A 20,679-nucleotide genomic window follows, 5' to 3' on the forward strand; every position below is an offset into this window, starting at 1 on the left:
TTAGGATACATTGGAGGGCAACGAAAGAATTTGGGGATGCTGGATTATTTAAAGTGTAATTTAGATCTCTTTTTCTTCCCCCGCAGAAGTGCAAATTTTTGTGTTTTAAAGAACATTTAAAATTCTGATGTGAGAATATTTTAAAATTTTTTAAAAGAAAAATTTTATTTTAATTTTTAAATAAAATATTAAATAGATTAAAAATTTAAAATAAAATGTGAGGTAAAAACATAGCACAGCCATATATATATGTGTGTGTGTAATGTAAAAAAAGATATCTAAGTCCTATATCTATATATATAGGAAAACTTTCTTTACATTTTTGAGGACATCTTTCCTAGCTTTCTGTTATCTCCTTCTTAAGGTAACCGAAATGTGCTCCTTTGGTCCAGCCTGAGAATCATTAATTTAGAAAAACATAAATACACACTAGCTTTAAGTATTATAAGTGAAAGTAATGGGATTTGGATTACGTGTAGTATCGCTTTTGTGATGAGCTATTTGAATACAATAAATTTTAATTGTGCCAATATTGGGAGGGGGAAAAAAACCAACCCAGAGCGAACAGCAGGTTTCTGATGACTAGAAACAGTAAGACGACACTTTCTTGGAATGAAAGACGGCGCTTGCGCTCAGACTCAGTGGGCGCCCGCCCTCCTGCTTTTTCTCCAGCCGCCGTTTCCTCCGCCTTTCGCGCTCTAGCCACCCGGGACGCCCAGCCTAAGGGAAGCTGGGCCCTGATTGGCTCCTTTGAAAGTCTACGGGCTACCTGATTGGTGAATCCAGGACCCTTTAGCGCGGTGAGTTTGAAACTGCTCGCACTTCTCTTCAAAGCTGGCGCTTGGAAGTTAGGGGAGAGCGCCGCTGACGTGATAGCCGCCGCCGCTTTCGCCGGGGGATAATAAGCCGGGTAGAGTTGCCGGGGTCAGGGTCATGCCTATGGGGTGTCGACTCGGCAGGCCGGCGTCGACTCGTGGGCCTCGGAGGGGGAGTATTACGGAACCGGGTGATAATTAGGCGGCTGGGGTCTGGGCAGCTGGTGTCTGCGTGCGGCCAGGCCGGGCCTTCACCTGGGGTCCGGGGCCTGGGCGTGGGAGCGACGCCGGCCGGCTCTAGCGGGAGGCTTGTGGGAGCGCAGCCCCGGCGGGGTTACTCCGGCAGGGCTGAGGTTGCTCTGGCCTTGGAGTTGCAGTCTGGGGTCACGCGGGTGGCTGAGGAGGCTCCCGGGTCCTGATTGAAGCCAAATCCGTGCCTTGGTTGGACGACGCCGAGCGCTTGCAGAGTGCCAGGCTCGGCCCTCGGCCCTGCAGCTCCCGCCCGTCCGCGGTGCGTCCTGCCCTCCCCTCCGGGGGTGGAAAGCAAGACCGTACCTGGGCCAGGTACCCGCGCCCGTTCCCAATCACAGGCTGTCCCGGGAAAACCGATCGGATGAACTACCTTGTGGACCTTCTCAGGCCTGCCTCTGTGCCCATGACCCTAGCCCTCCTAGAGCGTTTAAGAACACTTAGCCAAGGCATAGAACACTAGAGAACTTGGATTTTTTGTTGTTGTTGTCGTCGTCGTTTTTATTTTATGCTTGGAGGTGGTTACATTCTATGGAATTGGCAAAAAGTGGAAATCTAAGAAATGCCGAGAGTTAGAAACGTGTGTTTTTAAATCCTTTAATCAATTTTTATTTAATACTGAAGTTACCAGTGTGCACGTCTTGCTTCCTCTAAAGACCTGGAGGTCTCTGGGTGGATTAAGCCGCTGGTATTTTACATCCTGCCACGGGTAGCACAGGGGGCATTCAAAAGGTATGCTGAGGCCGCATCCTTTATTTAAAATAGTTACAACCAGGAAAGGGTGGAAGAGTAAGCTTTGAAATTGGGTTGGTTTTCAGTTATTTGTTTAAAGTGAGCTCAGCAATTTCATTGTGCTTTAGGCATATTACATCTGGATATTGAAGAAAAGATAATTATCCTAATCGTCCACTGTCATTTGTAAAATTAACCATTTTTAAGATAGCCAGGGTAGTGCAATTTTGTTCATTTAAAAAGATTTATCTCTACTTATTTCGGGAATGATTTTGAAGAAGAATGTGAGAAACATAACTTGAGGGTCAATATAACCTCAGGCTCAGTGACCTTTATATATGGTTTCATCGGTGATGTATTATAAAATGATGCTTTGGGCTGCTGGAGCTATTGTTTCATTGCAAACTTACCAGCCAAGACTTAACAGGAAGTCTTGAGTATCTGGTTGTCATTTCAGCTCTTTTTATTTTTTTACCATTCTTTGTGATTCAAGTATATGGTTTTTTACTTTGTTCTTGACATTTGTGTGGGGTATAATTAGATTTTATGTGTGGAATTGCACTTTTTCTTTTAGAGTGCTTAGTGATCTTTCCTACCTTACAAAAAGTACCTTGAAAATTTTTGTCATGTTTGTGTTATGTGACTGCTGACAACAGGAGAAAGATTAAACCTGTCACTCGAGCAAGTTGAAACACGTTAAAATATTTGGGTATAACTCTGGCACACACTGGTGTTCCTTAGAAGTGTTACATAAAGAGAACATCTGGGATTTGTTTGGGAAGAATAGGTAAGTCCATGTGTGAATTTGAGGGGTAATTTGGAAGAGGCTAAATGTTACACTGGTATAGGATATACAAATATTTCCAATGTTTCAGAAGCTAAGAAGGGTGGGAGAGTCTTTGAGTTCTTTCCCTTCTAACTATTGTTTTAATATAATAGCTAATATTCATGGAAAATTAATACTGCACTAGGTACTGTGGGAAATGCTTTACTTATAGTATCTCATTAATAATGTAAAAGCACGCTTTGAGTTAGTGACATGTAATCAAATCAGCTTTTCCTCTCATTTTAGGATCTACCATACCCATTGATTAACTATGGAAGACTATACCAAAATAGAGAAAATTGGAGAAGGTGAGTGGTTTCAATAATATAAAAGGATTTTTTAAAAATGATTTAATGATGCTGTAACATCCTTGACATGAAGACATGTAATATTCATTAAAATCCAATCTTTGGGACTTCCCTGGTGGCACAGTGGTTAAGAATCCGCCTGCCAATGCAGGGGACACGTGTTCGAGCCCTGGTCTGGGAAGATCCCACATGCCGTGGAGCAACTAAGCCCGTGTGCCACAACTACTGAGCCTGCGCTCTAGAGCCCGCGAGCCACAACTACTGAAGCCCGTGCGCCTAGAGCCCGTGCTCTGCAACAAGAGAAGCCACCGCAATGAGAAGCCCGCGCACTGCAATGAAGAGTAGCCCCTGCTCACCCCAACTAGAGAGAAAGCTTGTGCGCAGCAACGAAGACCCAATGCAGCCAAAAATTAAAAAATTAATTAACTAATTAGTTTTTTTAAATCCCATCTTTCAGGTACATCTAACAGTGTATTAGTGCATTAATACATATGTTCTCTACATAATAAAACACAAAAATGTTCACATTTCAGAATTGTGAACATTTTTGTCCCCCTGACATTTCCCCTTTGACATTGAGTTTTTGACAGCCCAATTCATTTCTTAAATATATCCAGACTTTTTTTATTTCAGTTATTACAAAGTTGTTCTCTGGTTTCTTCTGAATAACAAAAATCTGAGTGTTGTTACATTAGTCTTGGAACTCCTTCCTGTCTTAAGGAAATGTCTTTTTAGATTATAGAGAACATAGCTATATCCATGATGTGGAACCTTAGTTGGCATTTAGTAGGCACTCTGTAAACACTTGTTGATCAAAGGTTTTTCTCTTTACCGTTCAGTCTCCATAACTTGTCCATATCGAACATTTAAAAATTTTATAATGCTTAGTTCATTTCAGAGCGCATACCTTGTATGTCACAAATAATTTTTGGTAATTAACCAGTGGAATCACTGTCCTCTGTTTAACTAGAACTCTCTTCCAGTAGTTCATTGAGAAGTGATATGGTTCAAAAAGAGTCAGAAGAGAGCCATAGAGCACGTGTGATGTCTAAAACTCAATTCAGTACTTATCAAGGAATCTAAGCGATGGCACAGTGGTTAAGACTCTGCGCTCCCAATGCGGGGGGCCTGGGTTCGATCCCTGGTCAGGGAACTAGATCACACATGCATGCCTCAACTGAGAGTTTGCAAGCCACAACTAAGGACCCTGCGTGCTGCAACTAAGGAACCAGCAAGCTAAAACTAAGACCCAGTGCAACCAAATAAATAAATAAATATATTTTTTAAAATGCGTATCTAGTGTTTGCTATAAGTTAATCAGTAGTTGTTATGAGTAAATTTTAGGACCAGGTGAATGTTGTACACTTGAGGGAGAGGTAAGCATACTTTAAAAAGTTCTGAATTTACCATTAACAGTTTATTTGACTATATTATGCAAATGACTGATCTTCCTGAGTGGGATCCACTCCAGGATCCCTGTCAATGTCAATATTGACATTGTTGCTCATTATCTGAAGCCCATATATAAGAATCAGTGTTCTCAACTTCCAAATGGATGTGAGGCTTTCTGCTATATAGTAGATAATATGAGCTTGAATAGATCAAATATTTAATAAAATATTTTATCCTCATTCTTTTCTAGATGAGGATTGTTGACTATATATTTGAAATGTATGAAGCACTCTATATGTTTTCTGAAAGTGTCACAGTGACTCCTGTTAGTAATATTTCCTGAGCCCAAATCTTTACACTGTATTTTATGCCTACCTTGTTGCCAGGTAGGATACCTGACAGGAGATACATTCCAATCTGCAAACGATCCTTTTTCTCTAAAATGTGCTGGAAAATTACTGGTAATTTAAATGTATGGGAAACCTGTGATGACTATATGAATTCTCTAAACTACAGACATGATAGGTTTTAGTTACCTTCAGTATTGTTTTGGAAGTGATGAGGGTATAATGATGACTAAGATGCTTCCTATCTGGCCACAGCAGACATTTCTATCATGTGACACCTTATGGAATTCAATCATTTTTAAAACCTTTTTTAGTTTGTGGAGGTTGTCACATAGCAGACACTTTGTCTATTTCAGGTACCTATGGAGTTGTGTATAAGGGTAGACACAAAACTACAGGTCAAGTGGTAGCCATGAAGAAAATCAGACTAGAAAGTGAAGAGGAAGGAGTTCCTAGTACCGCAATTCGGGAAATATCTCTATTAAAAGAACTTCGTCATCCAAATATAGTCAGGTATGGTGTAATATCTGAATTTGAATCCTTTTCTGCATACTACTTCAAATGTGAATTTCATTGTGGAAACTTTTACATTTGCTTAATTTCTGGTCTAACCTTGCTGAGCTGACTAGAACCCTACTATTTTTGTTCATTGAGAATGCTGGGCATAGAAAAAAAGAGGCTGGTAAAGCAGGAACAGAGTTAGAGGAGCTTGGTGATGAAGATTAGTAGTGGGGGCTGGAAAATCAGGGTAAACTGGTCAAAGGAGAAAAGGAAGTCCTTTTCACAGAACTTTGACATTGCTCCCACTCTGAGAGCTCTGATCCTTAAAGACTCCTTAATCAGAGACCTGAGACAGGTAGATAGGTCAGATGAAGAAAAAGTTTTTCTTTCCAAGTATTTGGACTGGCATCTTTCCAAATTAGGATTTAACTGCATTTTTCTGGGGCTAGAGATAGTGAGCAACTAGTAAGGTCAGATACTGCTCTAAGGTTTGTTTCTATTATTTACCTCAATGGAAAGACAAGCTCTGAGCAACAAGCAGTCAACCTAGATATGTTCTTCTGGAGTAGAAGCCGCTTGCCAGTTAGCGCCTAATATAATATGCCTTACTTTTCAATTGCTGCCCTGAGGTTCCTTTCTCAAATTCTAGTTTAGTGCTACGGTTTTCACAACTAGGGAAGCTACCACCTCTTCTTTCCCAAAACAGTATAGTAAAATTTCTTATGGCCCTACTTTTTGTAACAGCAACTGTGAAATGTATAGAAATAGTTTTATTTTGTGAGAGGTCAAAAATGTTAGAGTTTTAAATTTTCATATAATTATTCTTCAGTCTTCAAGATGTGCTTATGCAGGATTCCAGGTTATATCTCATCTTTGAATTCCTTTCCATGGATCTCAAGAAATACTTGGATTCTATCCCTCCTGGTCAGTTCATGGATCCTTCACTTGTTAAGGTAAGAATCTTGCCTAATTTTATTAGTATTTTTCCACTGTGAATGTAAAGTGTTTACTCTGTAGAAGTCCCTGTGTTTCATGAAAATGTGCTTGGAAAAAGTGTTAGAAAAGTAGAACAAGGAAGAAAAGAATATTTCGTTTTCTCCCACACAGTTAGTCTATGGGTTAGGTTGTTAACGGTTATCCATTTTATTACTAGATAGTGCTTCTAGCTGTAAAGTGAAAAGTAGTGCCTGAGATAACATAAAAGTAATAAGTACATATTACATTGTTGGAAGCTAGGATATCCTGGTCTTTATTTGGCAGTCAGGTACGTGTAAAACAAAGTAGCAAAAGCCTGGGGCAGGGTGATGGTGGCAGGTGGTTTCATTTTATTCTGGTTTTGAATATATTTTGGTTAATTTATTTTAGACATTAAATTTCATTTAAATTTTAAATGTGTAATTATCCTTACACCATCTCTACCAAACCTCTCCTCAGAGGTAGGTATTCTTTTTTTTTTTTTAATATCTTTATTGGAGTATAATTGCTTTACATTGCTGTGTTAGTTTCTGCTGTATAAGAAAGTGAATCAGCTATACATATACATATATCCCCATAACCCCTCCCTCTTGCATCTCCCTCCCACTCTCCCTATCCTACCCCTCTAGGTGGTCTCAAAGCACGGAGCTGATCTCCCTGTGTAGTCATTGTTTTATTAGTAATCTTAGAGATACTCATATGTCAACTTTGTATGTGTATATACATCTACTGTTTTTATAAAAATGGGATTATATATATTTATATATATATATATGCATTACTTTCCCTTTTTCTGTGTAAAACATTATTCGACCATAGGTCTACCTGTCTTTCTAATTTTTTTTTTTTTACTCAGAAACATTTATTTTTGACATCCATCTATGTCTTAATGTAACTGTAATGAGTATTCCTTGTAATATCACCTCATAGGGAAATCCCCACTATGATTTTTTTTCTTCAATTCCACTTTGTTCAAGATGTCTTCCTTTTTTTTTTTTTTTGCGGTATGTGGGCCTCACTGCTGTGGCCTCTCCCGTTGCGGAGCACAGGCTCCGGACGCGCAGGCTCAGCGGCCATGGCTCACAGGCCCAGCCGCTCCGCGGCATGTGGGATCCTCCCGGACCGGGGCACGAACCCACGTCCCCTGCGTCGGCAGGCAGACCCCCAACCACTGCGCCACCAGGGAAGCCCGTCTTCCTAATTTTTGATACAGTTAGGTAAACCAGTTCCACACTGGTGGACATTGAAATTGTTTTCCAGCTTGGTGATTCAGTGCTGCAGTGAATATCTTTATATCTTCATATACATCTTTATAGGATGGATTCTCACAGGTGGAATCAATGGGTTGAAGATGTTTATTTACACTTAAAATCTTGATAGAGAGTGCCATTTGCCCTCTAAAAAATTAGAGCAATTTACTCTTAAACATCATGGTGTGTATTTTCTTTTAATACCTCACTGTCGAAACTTGTTTTTATCAGTCTTTTTGATAATAATCTATTATGTGAAAAAGACTAATATCATTTTGCATGTCACTTAACATTTTTTCATTTCTTAGCCATTTTATAAACAGCCTATACATATTCTTCACTGATGATCCTGTTAGGATATTTTTTTCACTGGTTTCTAAGAGTCTCTTATCGGTAACACGTTGATAATAGTTCTTTTATTCCTTTTTTTTTTTTTTGTCTTTTGATTTGTTAATGGAGTACACCGTTAGTAATTTTTATAATTTAACAATCTTATACATGACTTTTGGACTTTGAGATTTTTTATGTCTTATTTAAGTCTTCCTCACTCAAAGATCACATGTATTAGAACAATACATGACAATGTTTTTCTAGTAGTTCTAGTAGATTACCCCCACCCCCTACTTTTGCCTTAAATTCTAGATGGATCAAAGTTTTATTTTGGTGTAAGACCAAGGGTTCTTAATTTTTTTCCAAATGGCTAGCCAGTTGTTCCAACTGATTGATTTTATGTATTTTGTAATTTTGAACTTTATAAGTCAATACTGTAACTATGTATATTTTCTATTTCTGTAATATCCATGTTGCTTCAAATGTCAATTACATTGTGTTGGCAACAAGTATCTTATAAAACACTTCTCTGAACTTACCGAACAGCATTTTGCGATAATTGTATCACTTTAAATACACAGTCATAATATTCTCTTTGTTGTTTCTTTTGGAGTCTGTGACCAATGTCTCCAAAGAGGAAATGAATATGTAAATATAAAAGGCTGAAATGGAAAAGACTAACCTTATTCAAGGTAGAAATAGAGTTGCTATAATTATATAAAACAAAAGTTTAAGAAAATTTCTATATAGAAAACTAACTTATGACTTAAGAATTAGGGACCAAAATAAGTAAAAGAAGAATAAGTGAGTTCATAAAGATGTGCCCATAAGGTGAATATCTTTGTCATAGGTATACAAACATGAATACCTTATATAAATGGGCTTCCCACCTCCAAATACTTCCTGTTAGTCTCAAATTGCTTGAGAACTTTTTTTGTAAATTGTTTATTTCTCTGCATTATAATTTCTCATGTCTTTGAAAGAAAGCCACCAAGATTATTTAGAAAATTGTTAAATGGTATAGTTAACTTTCTAACTTATGGTTCCTTCTTCCAGAGTTATTTGTACCAAATCCTACAAGGGATTGTGTTTTGTCACTCTAGAAGAGTTCTACACAGAGACTTAAAACCTCAAAATCTATTGATTGATGATAAAGGAACAATTAAACTGGCAGATTTTGGCCTTGCCAGAGCTTTTGGAATACCTATTAGAGTATATACACATGAGGTATGTTTTTTGGTGCTTTTGTTAAGTGTGATTGCAGGATTGTTTTCTATATTCTTTAAGTCAAGAAAGAAATACTCAATCAGAAAGATTTCCACTCTGTGCCAGTATCAGTTTATTGCCTCTCTGCTCCAAAGTTATCCTTCATTGCCTGCTATGTGAAAATGTATCTGGAACCTTTTGAGTATTTTTCTTTTGCCAGTTGCTGTGATGTTACGCTTTGACCATAGAGGGTGCTGGAGAGGCATTACAGGAAGGAGTCATTATTCTTACTAGTCAATATAAATATTCCAATCTTCTGTTATAGTTACTAATCCTTTACAGTAAACTTTCCCCATTCAAATTACCATGAGATTTCTGTCTCTTGATTGGATCCTCTCTTGAAACAATAAGATTGGTTAAAAGACAGGTTTTGTTGCTTAAGTGCTACTGTTTCAGATGTATTTAGAAGCTTCTAAATATAACCAAGTTTTGTCTGTGTTATATTGATGACTTGGCATTTTGTTTGCTAGTTCTGGAGGGAAAGGGAATGTTGACTCACATAGTTAAGGATTATTGGGAAACCTTGTCTTCTGTGGAGTTGTCTACGCTTCTGCCCAAAGACTTCCTCCAGATCAAAACTTAATGACAGTGCTGATCTGGTCAAATGTCTTGGCTTCTTTTAATTATTCCTTTTTATCATTTTTCCCATGGCTCTATAAATAAAGATTATTTGGTTTCCATTGGCTTAAACATATGCCACTGACCTCCAATGTGATAAATTAGATATGCTAAAATAGTAGATTGGTGCTAGACTATACTAATAAACTGTTGTTTGACTTAGTTGTGATTTTAGCATGTAATTGCTACATGCATTTGTACAGTGTCAACCCCAAATCCGTTATCATTGGGCTTTTTTTTTTTTTTTTTTTTGTAAGTGAAGGCTAACTTGGCTATTTTGATCCTCACATTTTAATGATTTGAAAAGACTTGGAATGCTTTTTTCTTTTCCCCCCTAATGAATATAACTTAGAAATACTTCATTATTTATCTAACATTTAGTATTGTGTATAGTTAATTGACTTTTAAACACTATTATCAGAGGCAATCAAGCAGCATTCTAAAGGACAGTCCTAATGAAATAGAAATGTTTACATTTAGGTAATTTAACGTGCCACATTTATTCCAAGTAAGATATTTTCTTTGTAATAGGTAGTAACACTCTGGTATAGATCTCCAGAAGTATTGCTGGGGTCAGCTCGCTACTCAACTCCAGTTGACATTTGGAGTATAGGTACCATATTTGCTGAATTAGCAACTAAGAAACCACTTTTCCATGGGGATTCAGAAATCGATCAACTCTTCAGAATTTTCAGGTATTTTTGTGTTATACTTGAGCTACTAAGAACTTTTAAATTAACATGTGTATAACGAGAATTATGTTTATACTTTAACCATAAGTTTTTGTTTTGCTATGGCTTTTTAGAGCTTTGGGTACTCCCAATAATGAAGTGTGGCCAGAAGTGGAATCTTTACAGGACTATAAGAATACATTTCCCAAGTGGAAACCAGGAAGCTTAGCATCCCATGTCAAAAACTTGGATGAGAATGGCTTGGATCTGCTCTCAGTAAGGAATGCCCTTTATATTGACTTTAACACTGTGCATGATTCTGAATGTACTTAATTCTTTCTTTCACGTAGGAAATAGGAAGAAAACCACTGTATACTGAGCCAGGCACATAACTATTATGTCTGTTATGTTTATTGCCAAAGCGAGCACATTACTAGCTCCATTTTAGATACAAAAAACACTAGTGGTTTTGAGAGGAGGATTTGGCATTTGTTCACTTTTTTTAATATATAGATTTATTTATTTGTTTATTGGCTGCGTTGGGTCTTCGTTGCTGCGCGCGGGCTTTCTTTAGTTGCGGTGAGCGGGGGCTTCTCTTTGTTGCAGTGTGTGGGCTTCTCATTGTGGTGGATTCTCTTGTTGCAGAGCACGGGCTCTAGGCGCACGGGCTTCAGTAGTTGTGGCTCGTGAGCTCTAGAGCGCAGGCTCAGTAGTTGTGGCGCATGGGCTTAGTTGCTCCACGGCATGTGGGATCTTCCTGGACCAGGGCTCGAACCCATGTCTCCTAATTTGGCAGGCGGATTCTTAACCACTGCGCCACCAGGGAAGCCCTTGTTCACTTGTTTTTAATCTGATAGGTAGCTGTAGATGCTCTGAAGGAGAGGATGAGACCTTTAAGTTGTGGGCTTGGAGTGGCCTTCCTCTCCAGGTTTTTTGTCTCAGTATTTACTGCTTTTTAGTTTAGACACAGTCGTTTTCGTTTTTAAAGTCTTTACTGCATGAATTCCCATTTCTTACTTTGCCTTGTTTCCACATCAGACAGGTTAGCAGAAGGACGAATGTAGTTCTTAAAACCTTTCCCCTCTGTTACATTGCTGTTCCCAACTAAACAGTTGTGTTCTTTAAAAACAAGACAAAAAAAAATTTTTTTAGGATAAAAAATTGTCCTAGACCTGCTTCAGGAAATTTGTTTCAGAACAGTATTTAAATACTGAGATTTTCTTTTCTTTTCTTTTCTTTTTAAACTTATTTTTAAATTTATTTTTATTTATTATTTGGCTGCATTGGGTCTTCGTTGCTGCACACGGGCTTTCTCTAGTTGCAGTGAGCGGGAGTTACTTTTCATTGCGGTGCGCGGGCTTCTCATTGCAGTGGCTTCTCTTGTTGCAGAGCACAGGCTCTAGGTGCACGGGCTTCAGTAGCTGTGGCACGCAGGCTCAGTAGTTGTGGCTTGCGGGCTCTAGAGCACAGGCTCAGTAGTTGTGGGGTACGGGCTTAGTTGCTCCATGGCATGTGGGATCTTCCCGGACCAGGGATCGAACCTGTGTCCCCTGCATTGGCAGGCAGATTCTTAGCCACTGCACCACAAGGGAAGTCCAATACTGGGATTTTAGAAGGGACTAGTTTTTATGAATCTCAGGTAATGTGATTGCAAAAAAAAAAAAAAAAAAAAAAGATTTTGACAGGTTACTAAAAAAAGGAAAAAAAATCTGCTGCTATATCATCATACACATGTTCAAACTGATCTTTGGGCCCCTTCACAATTTATAAATCATGCCACCAAATTCAGCTTAGAGTTCCCAAATGCTTACAAGTGCAGTCCAAGATCCTTTACTGCCACTCAGATATTTTGTACATTAATATTGATGATATGATGTAAAAGGCCTTCTATATTCCTGGCCCAGTCTGTCTTTTTAACTTCCGTGATTCTTGAACATGAAGAATTTCACTTTAGTTAATGAAATGAAAATCATACGGTCAATCATGGTTCCTTAGTCTAGCCAGTATTGACATCTTGGACTGGCTCATTCTTTGCTGCTGGAGGCTGTCCTGTACATTGTAAGGTATTTAACAGCATCCAAGTTGTCTGTCCTATAGATGCCATTAACACATTCCTCCCAGTTGTGACAACCCCAGATGTCTCCACACTTTGCCACATGTCCCCTGAGGGGCAGAGTCTCACCAAGTTGACAATCACTGCTGTAAATCATAAGTCAGTCTTGGTTTAAAATTTCAGCTTTATCACTCTTAAACTCTACGAACTTGCGCAGGTTCCTTAACCTCTTTGAGCCTCAAAGTTCTTATTTGTAAAGTGGGACTAATTCCTACCTTTTTTTGTGAGGATTAAGTAACATGAAACGTACAAAGCACTTAATAGAGTGCTAGCTATATAATAAGAGCTCAAATGGTAACTAGATAGTAAAAGTATCTCTGGGTCTGCTTATTGATTTAGTTTTCTTTAAGATTAATAATATTTCTTTAAGATAAATTTTAACTTTATTCAGCCTTTTCTGTTAATGTGTAAATAAACTTTAATACTAGGTTGTCTGACCATAATTCATTTAGTGACTCATTTAAACTATGTTTATAACACATTGCACTCTGGTTTTGTTTTTATTTGGAACTTGCTGGAAGCTACATTAGAAACCTCTATAGTTAATTGCCACCACTTCAGGAATGCTGTAAATAACTCAGAGGGCCATTTAATTCTCAAAGTAAATATAATTAACTAGATAATCTTGAATTTATGCCTTGGTTTTAAAGCTATCAATGCTTGTGTCTTAAACCATAATTTATAGCAAAAAGAGGTTATCAAGATATCTATGATTTAAGGAATAGATTATTTAGAGCTAGGGGGTGAAGTAAGACATTTATGTGGTTTGGTATTAAACTAACAGAAATGTTCATTTAGTAGTTTTTCATTAAAATTATTAGCTTATGGCTTATTGGTAGAAAAGTAAGGCTTTTTGGAGATTTTTTTTTAAATGGTTTATTTCTTAAATAACCTTTTAAAAAATCTTTTTCCTCCCACAGAAAATGTTAGTCTATGATCCTGCCAAACGAATTTCTGGCAAACTGGCACTGAATCATCCATACTTTAATGATTTGGACAATCAAATTAAGAAGATGTAGCTTTCTGACAGTTTCCATGTGTTGTGTCGAGAACAGATAGCTGTATTTTTATTGTTAACTGTTTTTGTGTTGTGTATTTTTCTTTTCTTTGTTGTAAAATTTAAGCTGTGACTCATCTTCTGATTTCAAAAGTGTAACTTAAAAGTGTAAATACTGTTCTATATGAATTTAAATATAATAATTCTGTATATGTTTGTAGATCCCACCGTAACAACTATTTGTTACTATAATAAAACTATATAAATCTAGTACTGATGTCAGGAATTGGGAAAATTTTGAGTTAGCTTAAATCATCTAAAATCCTACAGCAGTCTGCTTTTCCTGTAGTTGGAAATACTAAACTTTAGGAAAGTGTGCTAAGTTGAAAATTCATAATGCTCTGAAGTATTTTTATGCTCTGAATGTTTAAATTTTCTTGTCAGTTTCTTGCCATGTGGTAACTCTACAACCTGCCCAAAGATGAATATTTTTCTACTGGTATTTCAATTCGTGACCTAAATGTTTAGGCATTCAGATGAGAAAACTATCCAGATTTGAGAACTGATGCTTAATTTAGAGAGGTTTTTAGTAACTTATAAAACTAACATTAGCATATGCCAAAGTTTGCTAAGTTTTACAGTCAGAGATTAAGGGCTGTCCACAGCAGGGAAGAAGTTTAAAAAATTTATGAGCTATCCTATTTTTAGGTAGGTTATGAAAGTTATTTGAGTGAATTCTTGTGCCTTGGTCAGAGGTAATAACTATTCAAAGGAGTTGCTTATCTTGGCTTTCAAGCCTGACTTTAAAACTCGGTTTGTAAATTTTGACATAGTTTAGTTTATTAGCAGCCTTCTTATAGTTTATTAGCAACCTTCTTAGAAGGTTCTAATGTAAAATTATTTAGCTAAAATCACTAGCTTTGGGAATTGTTTAATTAATAATGGTGCTCATTGTGATTTTTACCTGTAAGCAGGCTAATTTATTTGTTATAGCCAAGAGAAGTGTCTCTGAAAATAGTTTTATCGTTTTTAGTGTACATCTATCCATTATCTGCCCATATACTCTATTTTTTCTCCTGGTTACCTATGGCTAGAATGGGCATTCTTGTGTGACTCATCCAGTTGATTGAAAATGTAATGGGTGATCTACCTAATCTTGTTGTCTTAAAATTTTTGCACTTGAGGAGAAAGGATGGGTCACTTTCTTTGGCAACAGGGCTTATAAGTTGAGAGGTTTGGTGGCCTTGTTCTAGGTGCTTTGGTGGAAGCCCTCCTGCAGTAAGGGAATGCAGAGCTTGGAAGTCATTTGAGGTCATACTGTGGAGAGATTTCATGGCGGGAATTTGTTAAATGAAAGGTCACACCAAAGATTGAGTTGAGATGGTGAAATGGTGTATCTACAGAATTGTGTTTTCTTACCTATGAAGTGAAGTATTGAAGTGAGTCTACTTTTCAAATTGTGCATTGCAGCCCTTTAGCGGTTCAGGCTCAGCATTAATCAGTGATACCCTTCTCCCGCCCTCCCCCCCGAAACTACCGGTGTGTCTTTTATAATTATTTCTTGGTATTTTTGTTTCAATAATATATAGATGCACTGGTGTCACCAATGTTTGGGGCCTTGTGGGCTTGGTAGAAGCAGCATGCATCCTCACTGCTATTGTTCCATGCAGTCTAATTGTTTGAAAAGTCAGTAATTCATCAGTTGAGAACCTACTTAGTGGACCAGGGAAATGAGAAGGTAGAACACTGCCAACAGTTGCTGTAATGAGTGACCTCCTTTCCGTCCTGCTCCAGCTATCTGTGTAGTCCCGTGTAAAGTGTTTACGTCAGCTTCAGTGACTGGGTGAAGAGCTACTGAATTGGGTCCTCATCGCGTGCATATTTTTACATTGGCTTGTGCTATGGTGCTTCTGATTAATTTTAAAGTGGATCTGTTCCCTGAGCCAATAGTTCTTATATTTGTTGTGTGCTAGAAACACCTGAGACTAATTCTGGTCCCACCCTGAACACTTCTGAAATTGAAAATTTGTCTCTTTTCAAAATTTCCCCAAGGTGATTCTGATGTAGCCAGTTATCACCACTTGGTGGTGAGTTTAACAACTTTGGACCGACATTTAGTTTTAGTTGTCTTAAAACTTCATGTCACCTTGCATTATCTTTAACTTGTTCTATTTCTGTTTCAGGCTGTACTCTTTAGTGAGGGGAGAGGGTTGTATATTTCATCACCAATAGAAGACTTCCATATTCTGTGACAATTGCTCTACCTTCTCATTGTCCGTAGGCTTTAGAGAAGGGTTTTTTGTTGTTGTTGCTGTTAAAGTTAAAATATATAGTCAGTAATGGTGCAAAGAAGTTAATACGTAATTTGTAGTAAAATCTTACTAATTTATATGTGGGCTTGGCATATGTGAATTAAATGTTTGAGAAAAAATGATAGTGTTTTAGAGTTAATAAAAGGTCTTTTGGGGACTTGGATTAACAAACTAAAATAATTTTTAATTAGTAAAAAATAATTTTTAAAGTACTGAAGGAGACTTGAAAGTTCTACTAGGTGGAATACACTTCCACTTTAGTGCCTTTGGCAAACTGTAGTTCCTAATCGGTCAACTTCAGTTCCACCCCTTTTAAATGTTGCCGTATTCAAACTGAAGTCAATGAGGTTCCATAGGACCCTAGGATCATTTTGCATTTTGTGGACAGAGTAGAGACAATTAGAGATGTTTGTGGGCTGTGGAGTTAAGAGAGTAGTGGGCATTGTTTAAATAAGTCTGGGACAAGATGGATAGAGTATTGAATGATTAAAGGGAAAGCGAGGGATGGAGGGATAAAGGGTGAAAGTCCCTGAAGAGGGAGGTACTTCTGACTTAAAAATAGCATCTAGTAGAAGGCTCCGGTGGGATATTAATGGTACTGACAGGGATTGTAACTTTAGACCCTTTGGAGAAAGGAGTGAAGTTTAATGAAGTATTTGGAAGCAAGACTTGGCGTTTTTAGTCCCAGGCTGTCATGTAAATATCAAGTTTCTAAGATGCCTTAAAAGCTTCAGAAGAGATGCACTGAGAGTCATAGACTTTTGAGGAGGAAAAAAGGTATCACAATACCAGCATTCCTGAGAATGCTGAATTAGGGTCTCCCTGAGAGCTTGTTAAGAGATTTCTGGACCATCCCCAGAGTGTGATTCAGTACATCCTGCATAGCCACGAATATACTTTCTTAACAAGTTCCCAGGTGATGTTGCTGATGGTCCAGGGACCACACTTTGAGAATCACTGCCTGGGTAGTTCTCAGAACTCTAGAGAAATGAACAGAAACCTAGCTATTTGGTCAGCTTATTTGTAGAGGAAGCACAGAAGTGCAGAAGGAGAAACTGGCCTAGAGCCAGGCATACATTTAGAGGTTGAACTGGAATTCGAACCTAAATCTTCCGTTGTCATTGAGAATTGAGACAAGTGAACGGTGTAATGTAAAGATTCCAGTTTTAGAGCCATATCGGAGCTTGGTTCCCAGTTCTGCCCATTCTATCTGTAGCCTTGGATAAGTCACTCAACACCTCTGAATCTATTTCCTCAATTGCACAATGGAGATAATAAATGGGATTTATTTATATAAATACATAGGTAGGACTGTAGGATTGTTGTGAGGGATGTAGATAGGGCTGCCAGACATCATGCATGTATTATATAGTACATGTCTTGTCAGAATGCCCTAAATATTCTTTTTTCAATACATTACAAAAGTTGGGCAGTTAGAGCTATTTTTCTGCCACAGTAATTGGTGCTTAAATCTGTTAAATGGCAACACAAGGTGCCCTAGATGGGGAATATGGGTAAAGTTCCTGGCACACGCCTAATTCCTTTCTCCTTTGAAGTCTCAGCACTTTTTTCTTATATTACCTCTTCTGGCACTTTTACTTTCTCCCTTACTAAATTCTAAGTCCAGTGAGGGCTGGGACCATGTCTTGTTCTTTCATCCTCACAGCCCTTGGTCTAGAACCTCAAGCATTAGACACGATCCCAGCCCTTTAAGGTTGCTCAAAGGTTATGGCACCTCCCCTTCAATACCAACTGAACATCTATAGTGAGCAGCCACTGTGCTTTACATACATTCCCTGTCTTTCCCAGCAACCTTGTAAGGGAGTGGGCAACTTTACCTTATAGATGGTGAAACTAAGATTCGTTGAGCATAAGTAATTTGCCAAAGGTCTCAAGGCTAGTAAACGCTGGAGCAAGGATCTGGGGGCTTTCTGGCTTCACATTGTTCTCTTTCCATGGCATCATGTTGTTTCCCACAATAAACCGATAAAGTGAACGTGTGTTTAGTTTCTAAAGCTTAAGAAGAAAGAACCTGAAGAAGGCAGGCAAATACTAAAGCCAGTGCAGCCCAGATGCCAAGGAGCGCCCAGCTCAGGGTTGTGCAAACCAGCCCTCACAGGCCTGCAAGCTCCTCGTTAGCACCGAAGCTCCTGAGACCTCTACCTCAAGGCTGAAAGGACCAAGGTGAGATAGCTTTCAGTCCAGTTCATTTTCCTACCCCATTTTAGGCAGCACTGTCTCCTTTTATCACGTTGCACGTGGTCCTCTTGTGCTTCTTAATTCCGGCTCCTTGTTCATACGGATGACCCAGATTGGACCAGTGCAGTAAACCATAACCTGACCTTTATAAACAAACAAACCATAACCCAGCAGCAGTAATTGGTCCAGGGGTGGGCAAACGATCTAAGCAAGGCCCATGAGGGTCCTTTTTGCTATAGAAACCTTGAGAGAATGAAGTCGTCTTTCTGCTGGTAGTGCTAAGCTGGGATGACATGGCTGGAAGCCTGAGGCATCTCCCCCATTCTGCCGAACGGGCTGAGCCAAGAAAGTGATGATGTCCCTGGTTCCGGCGGTGCTGCCTTAACATTTGGAGCTACCCACTATCCCTTGTAGGTGTAGGAGTTGTGGGTTGTTTATTCTCTTTTGCTTAATCTTGTTTGAGTTGGGGTTCTGTCATTTCAACCCCAAAGAGCCACAGTTGTCAATACCAAGATAACACTTGGATAAAGAATCCTAAAGGAACCCTGAATTTTAAGCACCCTCATAGTTATAAATCCTTACATAGTTAAATATCTTCCTTTAAAAGCACTTTATTTCTCATAATCATTGTTTTCAATGCAGCTTCTAGTATTGGTTGTGTAGAATGGTACTGATATAGATGTATTCCTATTGACCTTTCAAAGAACCTACAAACTTTTGAGGAATGCTTACATATGTGTACCTACTCTTTACCAGTCAGGAGGAGAAATCTGCAGCATTTATTTCTATGGGCAGTCATGCCTTTCCTTGAGATAGGATTTCAAAACCATGCTATACTTTTCTGTTAAGGAAATAATGCAATGACAAAAGCAGAATGTTTGGGGAGAATTTGTTTCCTAACGAGTATTAGTAGTTTTTTGTATTTGTAAAGAGCTTTATAATAATTAAGTGGCCTATGCTATTTCAATAGACAGAAGCTTCCTATACTATAAAAATGCCCTTAACTATAAAACCACAAGAATAATTATACCATAAAACATACTTTATAATATGGACAGAAAAGATACATTTCCCAACCGACCATAGCCATTTGTCTCAATGGTTCTGGTATCATGACAGACATATTTATGTGCAAGAAAATACAGATCTATTCTTCATGAACTGCATTCACTGCTTCAAAGATCCAAGTGGGAAGCAGAACATTTGCTCCATCTTAAATCTTCTTGCTAGAATTTGAACATAGTTTTAGAAATGCTTTTTGGCTTCTTGTTTGAATTACTTCTCATGCATAGGCACTAATGGAAAATGGTTCAGGACATAGAAAGATTGCAGTTTCCCTGGTGAGCACGAAGCATTTTAGACCAGTCAACATCAATCTGAAGCCACACAGACTGGATGACAAATGCAATGTTATTTATATGTTCAGAGCTCTTAGTTACCTATGCCAACAGAAGGTTCTAGCAGCTTGGATAACCTTAAAGAGCCAACATCTCACCTCCCTCCCCCCAAATTTTGGCATTCACTCTGTGACCCACCCACCCACTTGCAACAAATCTCATTTCCAAGTTAGTGAAATAAAATTTTAGAATTGAACGGGATCTTGGACATTGTTCGGTTCAATCCTTATTTTCCCAAGGAGGAACCTACAGATTTCAGCAACAGAGTGAGAAACAGAACCTAGGTTTTCTGACTTCCAATTTAAAGAGACTTCTACTCTGTTTTAGATTGCCTCTGACAGTGAAGCTGGGAGTCAATAATGGCTTCAAGAAAGAAATTATGTATTTTAAGGATAAAATGTGCAGACAGGAGAGAACCCAAGTAATCAGTGAGGAGAAAATAGAAGTCAGATCAGAGAACGTTGCGTAGATTTTCAGTTGTTCGAAATTAAAAGTGAAATAGCCAACAATGCAAGTAGCACATGCAAGCCAAGCACATTGTAAGTGAGAGGTACTGAGCGTGTTCTTTGCAAGAGCAATAGCGATTTTCATTCTCTACTTCCCTTCAGAGGGTAATGGGGGGTTTAACTCAGATGTTACAGGTATTTTTAAATAGTCACATTCTAAAAAAAAAAAACAAACTGTCCAACTGCAGTTTAAGTATGTATCATGTAATAAACATTGTGATGTTAATATTACATATTCATATGGTCTCTGGCACTGGAATAGCTGGCATATGTATAATAAAGGAAAAGGCAAAGAACTCAGCTTTATCTCTTTTATCCCTTTTCAAGAGAACTATCTCATGTGTTACCATGTTTGGAATATTTCCTAGCATGGCTGAAAAAGCAAGGAATAAACAGCAATCATTCAGTGTGCCTGATGGCACAAAATAAAGCAGTTATTCACAAACAGAAAACTGGACTTTTGAGCAGATGTTTATTGAAATACAAACATCAACTCCTACTTTTCCTGTTATCTCCAATTATGTGATGCAATATTTTTACCAGAAGAAGCTCTTTTTAAAAACAGCCTTCCAGGGAGTGAATAAACAATACTATATTTGGCTAACAGCTGCTTTTGGAAAATGAGATGTCAGCAAAGCTGAATGTTGTTTAAAGAAAACTAATTATCCAGCTACCTTTGACTTGGATCAGAGTAAATAAAGCACTTCCCTATTTGCACTGAAATGTTTTGTCTAGGAATTAAATATTAGGTATTAGTCAGATATTTCACTTCTTCCATCATTTGCCATGTGGAACAAATTGTGTTTAAGAAGTATCCCTGTGTTTGATTTTGCTGCCAAAACCACTTCAGGTCATCTGGTGCTGCAGAGCCGCTG

At 38.2% G+C, this 20,679-nt stretch overlaps 1 protein-coding gene across 2 annotated transcripts; it reads left to right on the forward strand.

The window, feature by feature from the left end:
• The first annotated feature begins 810 nt into the window (after positions 1-810).
• On the forward strand, positions 811-20,291 carry CDK1 (cyclin dependent kinase 1). Of its 2 annotated transcripts, XM_060108706.1 has the most exons (9): positions 814-910; positions 2,453-2,583; positions 2,869-2,930; positions 5,026-5,182; positions 6,000-6,123; positions 8,782-8,952; positions 10,141-10,304; positions 10,415-10,556; positions 13,314-20,291. In XM_060108706.1, the coding sequence occupies exons 3-9, from the start codon at positions 2,894-2,896 to the stop codon at positions 13,410-13,412; spliced, it is 894 nt and encodes a 297-aa protein (XP_059964689.1). In that variant the 5' UTR covers positions 814-910; positions 2,453-2,583; positions 2,869-2,893; the 3' UTR covers positions 13,413-20,291. The 2 variants fall into 2 exon arrangements, with proteins under 2 accessions (XP_059964678.1, XP_059964689.1); XM_060108695.1 differs by lacking the exon at positions 2,453-2,583 and having other exon boundaries at positions 811-910; positions 13,314-20,290.
• The last annotated feature ends 388 nt before the right edge of the window (positions 20,292-20,679 follow it).

This window comes from Mesoplodon densirostris, chromosome 1 (genome assembly GCF_025265405.1).
Source record: "Mesoplodon densirostris isolate mMesDen1 chromosome 1, mMesDen1 primary haplotype, whole genome shotgun sequence".
Classification (NCBI taxonomy): Eukaryota; Metazoa; Chordata; class Mammalia; order Artiodactyla; family Ziphiidae; genus Mesoplodon; species Mesoplodon densirostris.

Excerpts from the sequence above, each read along its gene's own strand:
- CDK1 (XM_060108695.1), top strand. The coding sequence starts at position 2,894 with ATGGAAGACTATACCAAAATAGAGAAAATTGGAGAAG. Across the intron at positions 2,931-5,025 it reads AATAGAGAAAATTGGAGAAG|GTACCTATGGAGTTGTGTAT; the intron begins GTGAGTGGTTTC and ends TGTCTATTTCAG. Across the intron at positions 6,124-8,781 it reads TGGATCCTTCACTTGTTAAG|AGTTATTTGTACCAAATCCT; the intron begins GTAAGAATCTTG and ends TCCTTCTTCCAG.